The sequence below is a fragment of the Lottia gigantea genome (assembly GCF_000327385.1).
Source record: "Lottia gigantea unplaced genomic scaffold LOTGIsca_191, whole genome shotgun sequence".
In the NCBI taxonomy this organism is placed as follows: domain Eukaryota; kingdom Metazoa; phylum Mollusca; class Gastropoda; family Lottiidae; genus Lottia; species Lottia gigantea.
In genome coordinates, this window is record NW_008708362.1 from 149154 (window position 1) to 166056 (window position 16903).

At 33.8% G+C, this 16903-nt stretch overlaps 1 protein-coding gene across 1 annotated transcript; it reads right to left on the bottom strand.

Annotated features, from left to right (window-relative positions):
* Nucleotides 1-860: 860 nt before the first annotated feature.
* LOTGIDRAFT_239084 (hypothetical protein) lies at nucleotides 861-3805 on the bottom strand (the record flags this gene model as incomplete). The annotated part of the gene is made up of 5 exons (XM_009052923.1): nucleotides 861-2141; nucleotides 2556-2722; nucleotides 3030-3140; nucleotides 3332-3476; nucleotides 3710-3805. The coding sequence occupies 5 exons, from the start codon at nucleotides 3803-3805 to the stop codon at nucleotides 972-974; spliced, it is 1689 nt and encodes a 562-aa protein (XP_009051171.1). The 3' UTR covers nucleotides 861-971.
* Between the last annotated feature and the right edge of the window lie 13098 nt (nucleotides 3806-16903).

Genomic DNA, 16903 nt, shown 5'->3' on the forward strand with positions numbered 1-16903 from the left:
GTATAATACAAAAATTATAACTTGGAAATTGCATATGATTAATTGTCTTGTATTAAGGAATAAACAGTGTCCCTTTAGTTAGTTTTGATTACTTTTGTACGGGACGGTTAAAACTACGCTGGACAAAACTTGTCAACCCCGGCCGAAATCCAATTGTTTGTATGGTGGAAGCTCAGATGAAACTGTTTTATCTGTGTATATGAATAGATAAGATATGGATTTATTTGGTGGCTAGTCAAAGCATGTGTTCTTTGTTTTAACCTTAACAACTGATGCCACGAAATCATTAGTACATGCCTTTGTTACATCGAGGCTAAATAATTTCAACTCGCTTCTCATTGGTTTACCAGTAAAGCACATTAATAAACTTCAAAGGGTTCAGAACACGGCAGCTCGTCTGATTTCCTTAAAACGAAAAACCGACCATATCACTCCTATTCTATACCTCCATTGGCTCCTTATACAATATAGACTAGAATTTAAAGTATTGTTACTTGTTTACAAATGTTTGAATGGTTTAGCTCCAAAATATCTTTCTGAACTCCTTACTCTTCACAACCCTATTCGTGTAACTAGATCTGCTCAAGACAAAACTCTCCTGAAACCTATGCCTGTAAAACTCCGCAAAAGTTGAAACAAGTAAATTTTTCATAAGCTTGTAAACGAGTAATATTGATGCTAATATAGGAAATTAGACATAAAAAAAAATTCCCGTTAACTTTTGACTGGTAAATACTTATAACTGTGTTCTTTTGTCTCATTGTTGTATTGGTAGTACGTCATCAATGTTAGATGAAATAAAACCAATGTGCTATAAAATGTTTGTTGTTTATTAGAAGCAAAGAAAAATAATATATATTAAAATCAAATATAGCGGTTATATTCTTTTCATGTATAAGAAGACAAGAAATAATGGAAGAGCGTTTTAGGCATATACAATTAAGAAAAACTGTTTTGCATAGAAATAAAATTCAGTAGCGGGCAACGCCAGCGAAGAACATTTTAGCTGCCCTCCAACCATTACTACTTCCTCCCCAACCCATGTGTAGGTACATGTCTCTCTCTGTTATATTCTTGCATTTCGTCTTGCCCCAGAGGTTCTTCTTGCATTCCCGTTTTTGTCGAATCCTGTATTTAGTAGCAACAGGGTAGTGTTGTGAAAATATGCCACTAACTCTAATACCAACAACAACTGGCCATTTAGAACGAAGGTAGCTCAAAGCTGAATCTCGAATGCCGTCATTATATGTTCCAACTAGACTAGAAAGCCCCTTAGTGTGGATCGTTACAGAGGGGCTACCCGAGGTTTGATGAGAATTGAAATATCTTTCAATTTTCTTCATGTTACCCTGCGTAGTTGCCCCTTGTCCAGTGATACAGAATGTTTTCAGATCATCGTTGAGGTATTCTGTCAACTTCTTGACTGTGCTAGATGTATATGATGGAGCTTTACAACTATAAGATCCGAATGTAGCATCTGTGCCACATCCGTATAGCGACTGACTTCCGGTACCGTATGTTCCGCTCTTTTCATGAGACCGTCGATCATAATAACCTAAAATCATAGCCCAGGCCACTGGGCCACAACCAACTGCGCAACATTTTCCATTTGGTTTACAGTCGTGCTCGTGTTGGTTGTAATCAGGAAAGAGATTTTCATCATTGATGGAATAGTAGGTCCAGCTGGTGGTTTGACGCTTCTGCCTCTGAAGTGTGTCGATCATCAATTTCCGTCCATATTCTTCGCCTTGGTCCTGTCCAGCGATTTCAAAATGATGAACGTTCTTAGATTTTTCTGGTTCATATATCTCAAGGAAAGTCTGTCCATACTTGGTTTTACCAAACTTGGAAGAATCTACTAATTTATTATCATCGGGATGACAAATCGTAAGAAGGACACATAATTTAGCTTGACTTTCTTCTGAGGTAACTTCTCCGTCATTCATAGATTTGATACCGATTTGATGGTTGTCGCCAACGACGATTTTATGACTATCTTCGATAACATGATAATACGAGGCCTGTTGATGTTTATTAAATATGGACTTTTCCCAGATACCTTCCCTGGTTACATCTTGTCTTTGGTTTTCCCACAGTTTTTTAAGTGTACTGTAGTCGCCTTTGGTATAGTGGACGCTATTCTGGAAAGATAAAATTGTGCTTGCAACATTAATTGACCGTGTGGTCTTTTTTGGGGGTCTTGTGGCAGAGCTGATTCACAAGTTCGAAATATACAGAATTGCTATAACATTTTTGAAAATGATACAGTCTCATACATTGAATCACGGTCTCAGTAGTTTTTGAGATGGACCAGGGGAAGTAATAATTTAGCATCAAAATAGTTCAGAATACTTCAGTCCTTTTCATAAATACTCTCCTTGAAATTCATATTTATATACTATATATTTATCAATACTTTTCACAACTATCTCTCTGAAGTGAAAGGCTCAGTGACGTTTAGCACGAGAACAGGCATGGTTTGTTTCAATTTAACTATTTTCAGGTCGATACCAATAAAGCGCTAAACAACTTAATCCAAAAAAATGTTAACATACCTTATGGAATATCATCTGTTCATGATCAGAATAACAAGCTATATCAATATCTGGTGTCGGGGTCATCATATAATATTTACTACATTTACTCTTCTTTAACAACGCCATTTTATCAACTTGATCTAACATTGATGGTGCACTACCTTGTATTACCAGTTTATAATCACCTACAAATAAACAGTTACATGTCATATCGTTGCTGATCTGAGAAGATATTAACGGGACCTGTTTTATATTATGTTTTATACATTGTTGTAAGTTGTAGTCCTATCTATATTTATACAGAAGTGTTACAAACATGATGCATTATTATGGTCCGTGAATGTTAGGGTGTCAGGTAACTGTTATTGGCAAAGGGTAAGTTCGATTTGCCTTCAAATTCACCTTCATTTAATTTTCTTTAATAATGATAAAAAGATAATAAAATTGGAGAAATGATTGTAAACAATCACAAGTGGCATTCAATCATCTTACCTGTTTTGGAACTGGATGATAGAATAACATATCCATCATTATTAATCTCTATATACCAATATGCTACATAATCGTCTGTTAAATCGTGTCTATAAATTTGTTTGGGTGTTCCTAAAATCAATAGCGTATTATGGATAAAGTATATGTCGCCGTGGCACTCAAAATTTAAAACCAATGTTACAAAACTCGCTATTCGTTTCGGAGAATCCACTTATGAGTTAATGTTGGATATTAAATATATATGTATATAAATAAAATGATAATAGAATCAGAATAAAGTTTGGTGAGTTCACAGATCTTACCTCTTACAGATTGAATATCAAACTGATCAGACAGTTCTAATAAAGTTGTTTTAACTTGCCATGGTAATATACTCTGCCATTCACCAAATACCAAAAAACAACAACACATCAAAATAGTCGTCTTCAAAATCATCGTCGTTACGATCTAAAATATATAACAACAAAATCACGTAGTTTATATAGTAGAAATATCCAGTATATTGAAATCTACGACATTGTTTAAAGAGATTGAATGTTTTTTCGAACCTGTCCTTTGTGAATTACGTAAATGAATGTCTGCCCATTTGACTTTGCGAGTTTTTCGGTTCCCAAGAAACGATTCAGTCTCATATATTCCGCCGAATAACAAACTTCAATCGTATGGAATTGTGGACGTACATTGCCGCTACCCTGTCCGTCGGCCCGCCCGTTCACATTTCTTGTAGACGCAATAGAGGCTTCAGTTTTTAATTGATCTTGAGACTTGATATGCATGAGATCACAGTCAAGCTCGAATTTGGTGATGATTGGATGAAAGGTTTCTTCCCTTGATTGACCGTGATGAAACTTATGTATGTTTGTATATCTTGATGAGATCTCGGTCAAGGTCGAATTTGGTAATGATCGGATGAACGGTTTGAGAGTTATTACCTCTGACCTGTCAAATTCGGCTTGTAGACATCATAGAGGGAAAATTGGTAATGATTGGATTACGTCAATGAGACCTGTTTGAATTAGATGACAATTTAATGGAACTGTTTTTTAGGTTTTGCGTCGACTAAAATACATTTTTAAGATTTTTTGAAAGTTCATTAAGGCACTTAAGACTTTTGTTATCTTTTTTAGATAGCTGGTAATGGGCGTATGTTACCTTGCCTAAGAAGCTATCTTAATACATCTTAAATTTTAAAACTTAATAAATCTGATATGATACTGTTAATATATCACCTACCTTTGACGTGGTACTACTTCAAGTCTAACTTGATCGATATATCCAATAAACTGTTGGCGATACCACAAGGTGTTTTCTCTAAAGATTTTACTTTTCCCATTAATTGTTATATAAAAACACAATTAACAAAGGCCAACCAATGGAGATCGTCGAATATTTTATTTGTTGATCTATTCGATATATAGCCTTGAGTGGCTATAGTAGCATAATCATTTATTAATTGGTCTGTCAATCTGGTCTACTAAATAATTGGAAGTTGCGATAGGACAAGTGTTAGCTTGTGTATGTTGTTTAAAGACCTTTAAAGATGGTTTTTAATTCCTTAAATCAATATATTACGGACCAAAGTGAGTTTTTGTACATAAAAAATGGGAGTAAAATCTATTCGTTTTACACCCTGAACACCAATTAGCTTAAAAACACGACTCAAAAACGGATTATATGAAAGAAAATAACTTAAGGCTTATCAATAATGTTACCTATGGCACAATTATTGGTACAAGTATTGAAAAAGATGGGTTGTTTTTTGTAGTTGAATCGATAATTACCAGCCTCTCCCATGGTAAATGAAGCAATATTTAGACCCTTTGCATTCGTCAAAATCAAACTGGATGTCTCGATTATTACGAAATAATTTTCCGAAAAACAACAGTAATTTACACTACAAAAAAACTACTTATCGCTCCCCAATTTCATAAAGGTGTCATTGTGTTTCTAAGAATAACAACAATATTATGATATTGCTTTGAGTCTGGTAGATTAGCGATATGGTCGAATTTGTATTTGTAACAATATCACCAAGTGCATTAACTAAGAATTAATAACATGTATGTATGGAAATATTGTGGCCAAATAAATCAAGAGGCAAGACATTTTTATGCCTCTTATTCAGGTCATAAGAAACATGGATTTTTTTTAAATGCGCTGTAATATGTTTTTGTTTGTTTCCATATGATCAGTATACTAGAGGTTGTTGTAGAGGAAGAGGTTTCATCATTTTCTATTTTTTCAAAGATAGGACTTTTGCTAATTTGTAGAAAGAAGATGCAACATCTAAAAAAAAAACCGCAAACAAAATTCTGTCATCGCATCAAAAGATTCTTTCAACTCATTTTTTTTTACCGATTATTAACATGTGAATATTGAATAGTCTCTTCCCGGGTTTGTATTTTTTCTGAAGTTCTGAAGATTTGCCATTACTAAGCGAGCTTAGAGTTACTCTTTCACGCCATAGTATTAGCTGTCATAGGTAGCTTAAGCTGATATCGCAGTATACATGTAGTTACGATGTCGACAATATTACTTTCTCAATTCGCAATTCAATTCTGACGAAATATTGCCAAGTTATAGCAGTTTTTGTCTAACAGAAAAACCATTATATCATTTCCTAATTCCAATTTATAATAAAGGAGGTAACTAATGTAGTTTTTAAATCAACAAAAGTAAAAAATAGGAGAAAGGGAGTTCTGTAATACATTTCTGTGTGAAAATTGCAAGAAGCACATTTAGTCCACTCAAACGAATGTTACACTTTTGGTTTCTATTTAACAAAACACGACCCAATAGGGCGTATGTTGCTACGCATAATACTGAATTGGGTTAATATGTCTCAACACACTATGATAAATATATATAAATACTCTTTTATTAACATGTCATTTTCGTGGAACATTGATCCAACTTTAATATGGGTTTGTTATAACCCCGAATCAGTTCAGTAAGTAAATGGGTTTGAATTTTTAATGCCTCTAGGTATATATACACTCTGAAGAGCAGTCTATATTGTAAAAGATATTAGCCTATTAACTATTATAATATATTTATTGAAAACTAAGAATCGAAATAATATCACTTGCTTGAAATATAAAGGCCTTTCATACATTTACAATCGTTGTAAATGAACATTATATAAATATTGCAATGTTGCTTAGTGAAATGAAATATTTAAAAAGCTAAGTCGGTGCTAAAATAAATAAACCAAGTTGGCAAGTAGGTTATTAACGATTGAGGTTTGCAAAACGAAACCTGTAATTAAAAAAAAATTATATCGAGTAAGTATGTATTTAAGTTGTATTGGGTTCTAGAATAGTAAATATAGTAACCCTAGTAGACAAAAAGAAAGGCAAAAACAAAACCAATTTCCAATTTCAAGGGGGGTAACTGATCATTCAGTCTATTGGTAATCACTTGTGTCCGTCAGTTTTTGTATCAACTGTCAAACCTGTTTATGGTCACTTGCGTCTGTTAGTTTCTCTGACGTTTAGATTTTAAAAAAAATTAAAATCCCTAAGTGTACTCAAAGACCCCGCATTGCCGATCAACAATAAAAGTACTAACGATACAAATCGCAAAACGAAGCCCAAAATCCAAAACAACATTTTGACGAAACATTGGTAGTAGCTAATGGACTTTTCAGATGAGGAAGTATCAATCATAAGTGAGTGTATGATGTTAAATTATATTAACTACTGCAAATACGTAAATCAATTGGACAGTCTCTTGGTGGTTGACCACGTCCATCTGCACATAGGTTTTTGAAGTGATAAGTCTGTTCGTGGTTTCTCAAGTCCATCAGTCAGCGCAAGTTTTTAAATTGGTTAGTCCGCTATAATCACTCATGTCCGTCAGTCAACTGAATGAATTTTGGTGGCTTCCCATGTCCGTCAGTCTTCTGCGCTCAAGGTTCAAATAAGTAAGTCTGCGGGTGGTGTCACATATCTGGTGTTTGGATTTGTGTTTTGAATTGCCAGATCTATTAGTGGTCACTAATGTCCATTAATTGACAGGAATCATATATTTATAACTACCAAGTCCATTGTGGTGTCCAAGTGGTATCCCATGTCCGTCAGTGAACTATGTGTTCAATGCTTTATGGATTTTGTCACTAATTATATTGTTCCCTTTGCTAATAAAAAGCTTTCCATTTCAGACATATATTGTAATGATGAAATTTGCTTCTAAAATTGATGGTCTATTTTTCGTTTTAAATTTTTGCATTCAATTTTGATACAGATATTAATTTCTATATGGTCTATGTAAATACAAAGTAAGATGATCCACTAGCAAAGACCCCCTTGACTATTCTGTGGCATGTTAATCTCGTGTCTAATTTGGTTATTGTGGTTTTTATAATTGGTAATAATATACAGACAATAATGAAGTGTCAATTTAAAAAGAACTTTTGATAGCATTTTTTGGGTTAATTGATAAACTTTTATTCTAAACAGCCATTCATCGTCAGAAGCGTCTGGGGCCATATTTACAGAAGAAAAAAATTATTATATTATCATTAATTTAACTTACTATGTCGAAATTAAACCGATTGATTTTTTAATTTCGACATACTTTTCTCGAAATAAATTATATTCATTTAATTTCGACATACTTCTCAGAATTAAATCAAAATCATATATATATATATATACCATACCTCACTCTGCCCTACTATAAATTTTGATGATGTATAGTAGTGTAGAGTAATGTATTGTAGTTAAGGCAGGTTTAGAGTGATGTATAATATAGTGTAAGGTGATGTATATTAGTGTAAAGTGAGTGATATATATAAGTGTAAAGTGATTCATATATCAACAATGATCAAACACTTCATCACTACAAGGGTTTCCATTTGGCACACACAACCTTAACAAGTCTTGGTAAATGTCTTGTTCGATTCTTTTTACAATCCACACCACCATATATATCTGGCATGTTGTACATTTAAAACGGTCGACCGCATGGTAAAGCTGTATTGTTTGTTCACTTTCGGATTTTGTGGTTATTCCAGACGTAGGAAATCTTGTCTAGATCTTTCTGACACAGAGTTATATCGACAGTACTGTTATCTAAAAGTGGATGTGTGTGATTGCTTCAAAGTAGTAAGATCTGCATGGTAATCCTTGCTAAAATGGTGTCAAGTTTAAAGATGGGTTGTCGCATTTTCATATAGACATGGAAAGTAGAGATGTCCTTATGGATTGAAAAAATACTGCTAAATCTGGAAAGTTCCTAATAAGCCAATTAACAGCGAAATTACTCTGGGGTGAGCGCTTAGCAACGTTATCCACTCTACTTATTAGGTCCAAGAACAATGGCTTTATATTTATAAAATGAAGACGTTTTTTCCTTGCAAAGGTACCAGAGCAGAACTGATCAAGACTTTATCTAGAAATGTTCCCGTGAAGTAACCATCATGCTGTAATTTCCAGAATATATCCATCCAGAATTGAATCTCAGCTGAAAAGCAATCACGACCCCTGCTTCTGAGTTGCATTTGCATTTCCTTTACTACACTATTCTCGTTCCCGAAATCAAATCGAATCCTCTCCGGACATCCGTTATGTTCTTTGATTGCAGACTTTAGTAATCTGCAATTATGTACGGATTATTTTTTGTCTTGTACACGTGTAACAAAATAATTTTTCGACTAAACCATTTATGCAGCCATGGATACATGTTTACCATTGCAATCAATCAATAGTATTAGATGGCGAATCGTTCCTTACGTTACTACATAACCATTTTCGATAGCTCGAGAATGAAACCATCTGTAGTCATGATTAAAAACCGGACCTTGTGGTTCGTCTACAACAAACACCGCTTCATCAACGATATTTGAAAAATGTTTCTTTCTTTAAGTGCCTATAGCTAATCTCCACACCAAGACAAATTTGGAGTAGTTGCAATATCTCTGTTTACGAGTATCCACAAAGGAAAAAGTTTTTAATATACTCAATCATGATGATCAGAGTACGATTAGAACAATGAATGTGTGATCTGTACATTTATTGTATATATATGATTTTTATTTGAGTCCGAGAAAAGTATATCGAAAATAAACGATTTTGATTTAATTCTGAGAAAAGTATGTCGAAAATAAATGATTGATTTAATTCTGAGAAAAGTATGTCGAAAATAAATGATTGATGAAATAAATGATTGATTTAATTCTGAGAAAGGTATGACGAAAATAAATGATTTTGATTTAATTCTGAGAGAAGTATGTCGAAATGAAATGAATACAATTTCTTTCGAGAAAACTATGTCGAAATTAAATAATCATTCGGATTAATTTCGACATAGTAAGTTAAAATTAATTATAATATAATTATTTGTTTGTTCTGTTAATATGGTCCCAGGACCCTTCCGTATTCAAAGGGATCGTGGAGAGATTTATAAACTTCGTATGTGTATCGGGACACTGATAGGACCGATTTGCACCATTTCCATTGGAATTGAAGAAACCACAGTCGTCTGACTAAATTTTCATTTCATTTCTCTGTCATCTAATCATTCAACTCGAGAAGCACAATATTAACCATTAAGCATTTGCTCAGTTAAAGGAGCGAACTTCTAGTAAACTCTTTCGGCATACTTTTTGACAAGGAATTTTAAAAAAGACTGGTATTTAAAAGTGACTCAACCTATGAAGCTGTAATTTGGTGAAAAGATATGTAACATATATCTATATTATGAGGCCAAAATATTCACTTGGTGAAACATGGCGTGCAAATTTTATCAAAAAATCATAGAGAAAACAATCAAGTCTGGCTACGGGCCTGGATGAAAAATGGGCTATATAGATTCAAAACACGATTAAACAAGATATGTCACAAACTAAAAAGGTATAAACACAAAAGATAAAGATAGTGGATCACAGCCATATACGGCTTACACGCCCACCACGGCATGCGGGTGGTAGAAATTCAAGATTTTCGGGCAAGGGCAATAACTCTGCTCCTAACGGTCGAAAATAGCTCAAATTCGAACTTGATCTTCGTTTTATGAATATGTACACACAATGTTGACGGACGGACCGACGGACCTTTCTTTTCATGAATTTAAAAAAAGACTGGTACTTAAAAGTGACTCAACCTATGAAGCTGTAATTTGGTGAAAAGATATGTAACATATATCTATAATTATGAGGCCAAAATGTTCACTTGGTGAAACTTGGCGTGCAAATTTTATCAAAAAATCATAGAGAAAACAATCAAGTCTGGCTACGGGCCTTGATGAAAGTTGAAACGAATGTGTATGTTGATGAGACCTTGTTCAAATTTTACTCTGATGATAATTTGATAAACTGTTATCGAGGTATTGCCTTTGAAAATGTAATTAGCAGCGAAACCCAAAGAGGCTGTTATATTGCTTTTTTTTATTTAGGTATAAGCACTTATGTGCTGGAATCCGTTGCCAAAGCCATTCTGTAATCAGTTTCGAATTCTTTTTTCTCGTTAGTAAACTACATATATTAAATGGATAAAATGTGAAAAATTATGAATGAAACAACTATTGTAATTTTGGGGACAAAAAACACCAAGAAAATGTTGCAGTATTGTATATACATGTAGAGCGATTGATATTTTATAGACTTCGCAGAAAAAGTCTATATGCTATACGAGTGTAGATGGAATTGGTGGAAATGTTCGTAACGTATGATAAACGAAAACTTAGTGGGCCTTACTACAAGGTTTCAGGATTATATGGATAATCGTGTGAAAAGTGTGGAGGTTTGACATGCTTGCACTTAATTAGAACGTGTTTCACATTATCTGGCAGTGAACTGAATGAATGAGGTTCTCGCTTGAGCAGATAAGAGTCGGTAAAGTAAGTATGTCTTAGGCGAGAGAGACACAAACCATCTTCATTCCTCCTGTTGGCACAGAGAGGCTTGATGGCACCAAGTTTGTTTAGGTATGTAGCATTCCATTTAAAAGTCCTTATTACCGAATTAAGGGGAGGGACAGGAAGTGACAGCTTTAGCCGATGCATCTGTGTGAGCTAAGAGGTGGCGTTATAAACGTTATATGTGACTTGGGGTCAAGACAGTATCTGTGGAACATATGCGACGATGCCCAGGTGTAGAAAACTGGCGAACATAATTATTTGAAGCCTTAATTTAAGAAGGCAGAGGTGAGTGAAATAGATATGATTAAGTTCAAAGTACGGATACATGTGGCCAGTCAACACACGAAGATTATTGTGAAACTGTTATATTGATCTGCTAGTTTCCTTGTCAGACAAAACAACAGATTATCAGTTCTATTTCCAAAGCACAAGCTGGACGCCTGAAATCTTGTCAGCATTCAAGGAGGAAACCATTATAAATTACTGTTTCTATGCCAGGATGATGTGCAATGTTTTTATGTATTAATTAATATTGATATCTTTTTTAGGTCTGAGACCCATATACATTAAATAAGCGCAATATTATAATGTGTGATGATAAAAAGATGGCAGTGTTTTGAAACGAGTGTCAATAGGATAGAATACATGTACTACATCATCTACTATCGAACTGGTTATTCAAATCTCCAGTTATGACTATATCTTACCCTTTCTTAATTCTAAACCCTTATCAACATAAACAGATAATAGTTTGAGATCTTCTATCTTATAAGACATATTACGAACATTTCTCATGAACAGTTCGGGTTATACAAAAAACTACTCCTTATATGTTCTGGGATACAATGGTCCTTAAATTTTATAAAGGTTAACGTTAGAATAGGAAGTGGTATATATCGTCACCAAAGAGTTTACTAGGGTACATTATTGAAGATGATATCATGTTATGTTTATATAAGTTTGTGTTCAGGTAAAAAGGTCAATCTTACTCTGGTTAAATTTCTCGTTTTATGTCTACTTAAACCCAAAGTTACCTGGTCTGAATGCCAAACAAATACAATGCCATGGGAACATATTAACGAACAGACATGTGTTGCCCAGTTAGTGCGGCCTACAGAATATAAATTTCTTCGCAATAAATAGGTTTGTTTGGGATATCTATCTGAAGACATCATTTTTAAAGGCTGTAGCGTTCACACTTACTTCAGCTTTTAACACTCTTGACCAATAAAATTTGCAATAATTAATTTGTACTTCTTCAATATCAGGTCTTGTTTTAAAACCAGGTATCAAAATCCAAAAACATGTATTAAGGGGAGGAAACTCTGTTTTTCTTAAGCTGAATTAAGAACAAAGTTATTTCTGCCTTTAAACAGAGATTCATGATACATTTTCACCAAAATAGTCTTGATGAAATTGAAAAAATCAGTCCTAAATAATTATAGTTGTATGTTCCATTCGTTTTCGTTCATAGAACCACTTTTCATTATTTCTAACAATTCCACGATTTCTAAATACAATGATTTTTGTCTTATTATTCTTTGCATATCCCCAACTGTATCAGACATGCGGGACAAGTCATCTGTACTTTAACATTTACAATGCATCCATTTGTGGTTTAATTCCAATCAGACTTAACCTAACAGCCTGACAGAACTTCCAGTGCCTTAACAAGAGCATATGCCACAACCTGAATTGGTTCATTACTGATTTAACGGATGTAGAAGGCAGTGCAAAAATTGCAGAAATGAAAAAAAAAACGGATGCCGTTGTATGGATTATTTTGGAGGTGAAACTTTCGCAATATATAATATAGAGTCCTTGCGATTGAATTAGTTGTGAAATACCTGTTTCGGCATTCGAGTTTACAAGTAGGATGAAACCAATATTGCTGGCTTCCAATTTTTTTTTATCAGGCGAGGATCAGCAGTATGTTAATAGCTTCGCATCTGGCCTCGCCTAGGTAAAAACGGTAAACGAGATCCACAGTCACATATTTGAACCTATCGACACAAACACCTTCAAGATGTATCACGCCCCGGATGTGTCCATGCTTACTATTGATAATGTTTAAATAAAAGGGAGTAAAATGGTAAAAAAGATCAATATAATTGGGGATTTTGAAGGGCTATATATTACAATGCAATGAGTAAGTAAGTAAGTTATCATGCAATCATTTTTAAGTGGGGAAGTTGTGACCACCATTTGGCATTGGTTGAACAAATTTCGAAATTTTTGAACTCATATTTGCAAGCTACAATTAATCATGGAAACAATGTTTTAAACGTTGTACGAGTGTGGTATCATTAAAAGGCATATTCTTTGGTGCCGAACGTGCGAAATATCGTAGATTTAGGATTCTCAAATCGCATCAATACCAGCAACCACACAAACAGAAATGAAATGAATGAAAGTGCCCAATAGTAGTTTCGCAGCTGAACTTAAAACTTACAATTTTAATACATAAACCAGGTCCTAACGAAACATTATTGGCAGCTTATGAACTTTTCACATGAGGAAGTATATCAATCAAGAGTGAGTAAGTATTTCATAATGAAAAGTGGTATCATTAAACCATTAAGACTGTTTTCTCTTTATTTCATCGATGTTGTGAGCAACAGGTGCTTCCAGCTCTCTCCTTGAGAACGTTAACTATTCGAGACTGGCCAAATCTTTTCAAATATTTATTCGTACTTTCCAAATGAAAACAAAACTAATGAATCTTTATTCAATTTGTCAAAACCAGACAATCGTTGTCTTTGATTTTAAAATCAGTCTTGAACTTGAATCGACACATTGTTTTCCGCTATACTACTATCTATCCGATGAACCACTTTCAATCTAATTCCCCAGTATTTCTGATTGCTCTTCTAAGGTTTAAATCTTTGACAATGTTATTTCACAATAGGTCGACTTAAAACAATTATCTCCTGTTTTAATTTAATTGTATGCCTTCAATCATTGTCCTGCTGGACTGAATCATTGGTCTGCTGCTGGAATTATCTTTGGCAATTTGATTACATCTCAGAAATAAAGATAGTTAATATCTTTTCACTTCTAAGACTTTTCGAAATACAACTTTGATATATGAAACACTGGTTTTAAGTCCAGGTTTGTTCAATGACTAAATCAAATAATAAGTTTCATATACCAACCAGATTCCACAGAAATCTCATAACAACCTTATTTTTAGAAATAGGTTTCTTTTTGTCGTTTCAAGTAAGTGGATATATTTGAAGATCGGAATGCTTTTCATTTGATTCTATGATGTCGCTAACCTTGCACTGTAAATAATGACTTTCCGGTGTAGGATAGAAAAACTTTTTTAACATCAAAGTCAACAATGTTTTATGGTGTCGGTTCAATATTATTGTTTACCTATTTAAAGCTGTTTCATCTTTCTTTCAAGAACTCAATATACAGTTGGTTTATTAGAATTTTGTTTACTGTGTATCCTATATTTACCATACTAATATGATGTTTTGTTAATCTCCACCTCAACTTCAGAAACGATATCATCAATGAGGTTATCTGATTCTTGATGGTCACGTGATAACCTCATCAAGCATGGTAATGATTAGTATGGCGTCGAAACTTTCTTAGATTTAGTTTGTTATGTTTGTTAATTCTTTGGTTAAATTAATTCTATTATAATATTGATTCTGAAAAACAAAATATATTTATTCAACTAAACACACAAATATTATTCTTGAATATATTTTGATATCCAACGTACAAGGAAGTTGTTATCAGCCAGCACAACAGCATTAGCAACTGTCGTTTTCCAACTGTCGGGTGGTCATGTGCATCTTGTAGCACTATCCACCTCAGTTTATCTGCCGAGCCCTCTGACCTGCCAGGAAAAAGTGGGTTGAAAATGTAATACATGTATCATGTAAACATGATTGTTCAGAAAATTGAAAATATATATAATGCACTGTAGGTGGCTAGCCTATTAACGTATAATCAGTGTTCATGGCTAACGATATACATTACATTGTAGGTTTTAATTATTGTATACCTGTAGAGATGAGCGTGATGAAAAAAATCTCAAAATCAATTTGTAAGGTCAAGAAGTAAAAATCATTTGACCGTATTCTACTTGAGCCACTAAACATGAACTATCTGTTTACCATACTGAAAGAAATGCTTTTCTGACTTCAATTCTGTAACATTCTCCAGATGTTTTGTGTCAAGATAAATTGATCTCTAACTGATAAATATTAGTTTAAAGGAAATACCTGCCTTGTTTTTAGCCTTTAATACCTGTTAATTTTTTTTTTAATTGTGGATCCTATGAATATAATTATTCGGATACTCGTAAGAATTTCGCTCAGCAAATTGATATCAGGTTAATCATTATCGACTATTTATCGATTGTACATGCTTACTCCGTAAACTGTTTATAAACTGTTCCTCCATTCCAAAAGAAATCATCAAAACCCAACTCTTTGATTAGTTGTTTGAAAAAAGTGCCCTCAGTATAATGTCACGGTATGCGTACAATCCCAGAAAAATCCTTCTCGAGGTGCATGCACGCATGGCAGAGAAGAATGAGAAAGTGCTTTATTCTCCATGGAGATTCGTAGTTTGTTGTTTTGATTCTAAGGTAATCTGTTGTAATACCAATCCTAGAACGTTTCTGACACAAGTCGTATCTTAGCTATGATAAAATGGAAAAATGGAATTTTTTCTTAGGAGGAATGTCAGTGCCGTTCTGCCGACACTTGTTTCAGAGCAAAGTATCGTCAGACTTTTTGGTTCTGAGCTGAGATTCCAGTACAGAATGTCTGATGTTCACGATAGATAAACCAGTGTGGAAAAATCTGGGTGAAATTAAATAACGGGTATCAGTTTCGTTTTGTGATGATTAGAACAATAAATATTAGTTTTAAGAAGAATTCGATCTGTAAACTTCTAGTACATATACGTCTGTTCCAAGCCTAAAACATATGGCATTTTATTACTGTGTTTTAAATAAATGTAACAAGTATTTCATTAAGATATGTTGACCTTAATTGATTTTCATATTAAACATTCCATTCCCAGTAAAACGCGTACAGATATGATGTTTCCAGATTGTCGGCGAAATTGTCGTAAAAGGACATAACCATTTCTGGCGATATTTTTGATGCAATGATTAACAAACTCTAACCGAGACATCGTGAAAATTCACATATATTGAAGCAGTGTTTTGTATTTGAGGGGTGTGATCATCCTGTTACACGTTAATTGGTGTACGTGAGCGCACACCGCTTAAATATAGAAAACTGCCTCAAAACAAGAACTGAAGAAGTTTGTTCTTACTGACAGTAATAATTAATTATTTCCATAGCATTTTTTATAACCATTTCTTTTGTTTTTCTCACCATTTCATTTTACTTATACCATCATATATATCATATAAGAAACACAGTGTTTATATTTTTTCTATATCCATGATGTATTGTAAATGTATATATGTTTCATGAAACTTTCTATGTTTTTATTATAGACTTAGTATACAATTCGTAGTTTTGTGTGGAAATCATATTGCTTTCCTTATTCATGTTGCATTGTAAATGTTTATATGTTTTATGTTATTTTTTGTGATTTCATTCTTTCTGTAATCTTGTATATAATGTGTAGTTTAGTGGGACCTATATGGAACGCCATTAATGCAAGGAGTCAGTTCACAGATGTTGAATTAGTTTGCAAATTTGCCAAGCAGTTGAAAGATTCTAATCTAAATTCGACGAAACTAGAACCAATTCGTGAATTAATACAAACTCGCAAATTAACGCCGTTTCGTGGAAAATCTAGTTATGCCGGCAACATACACCAGGTGACGCGAATTAATAACAACTCGCAAATTTACACCGTTTCGTGGAAAATATGGTTATGCCAGCAACTGACACCAGGTGACGCGAATTAATACCAACTCGTAAATTTACGCCGTTTCGTGGAAGTTATGCCAACATCTTACACCAGGTGGCGCGCGATATGTCAAAGTTCATAGATCTATAAATAGACAC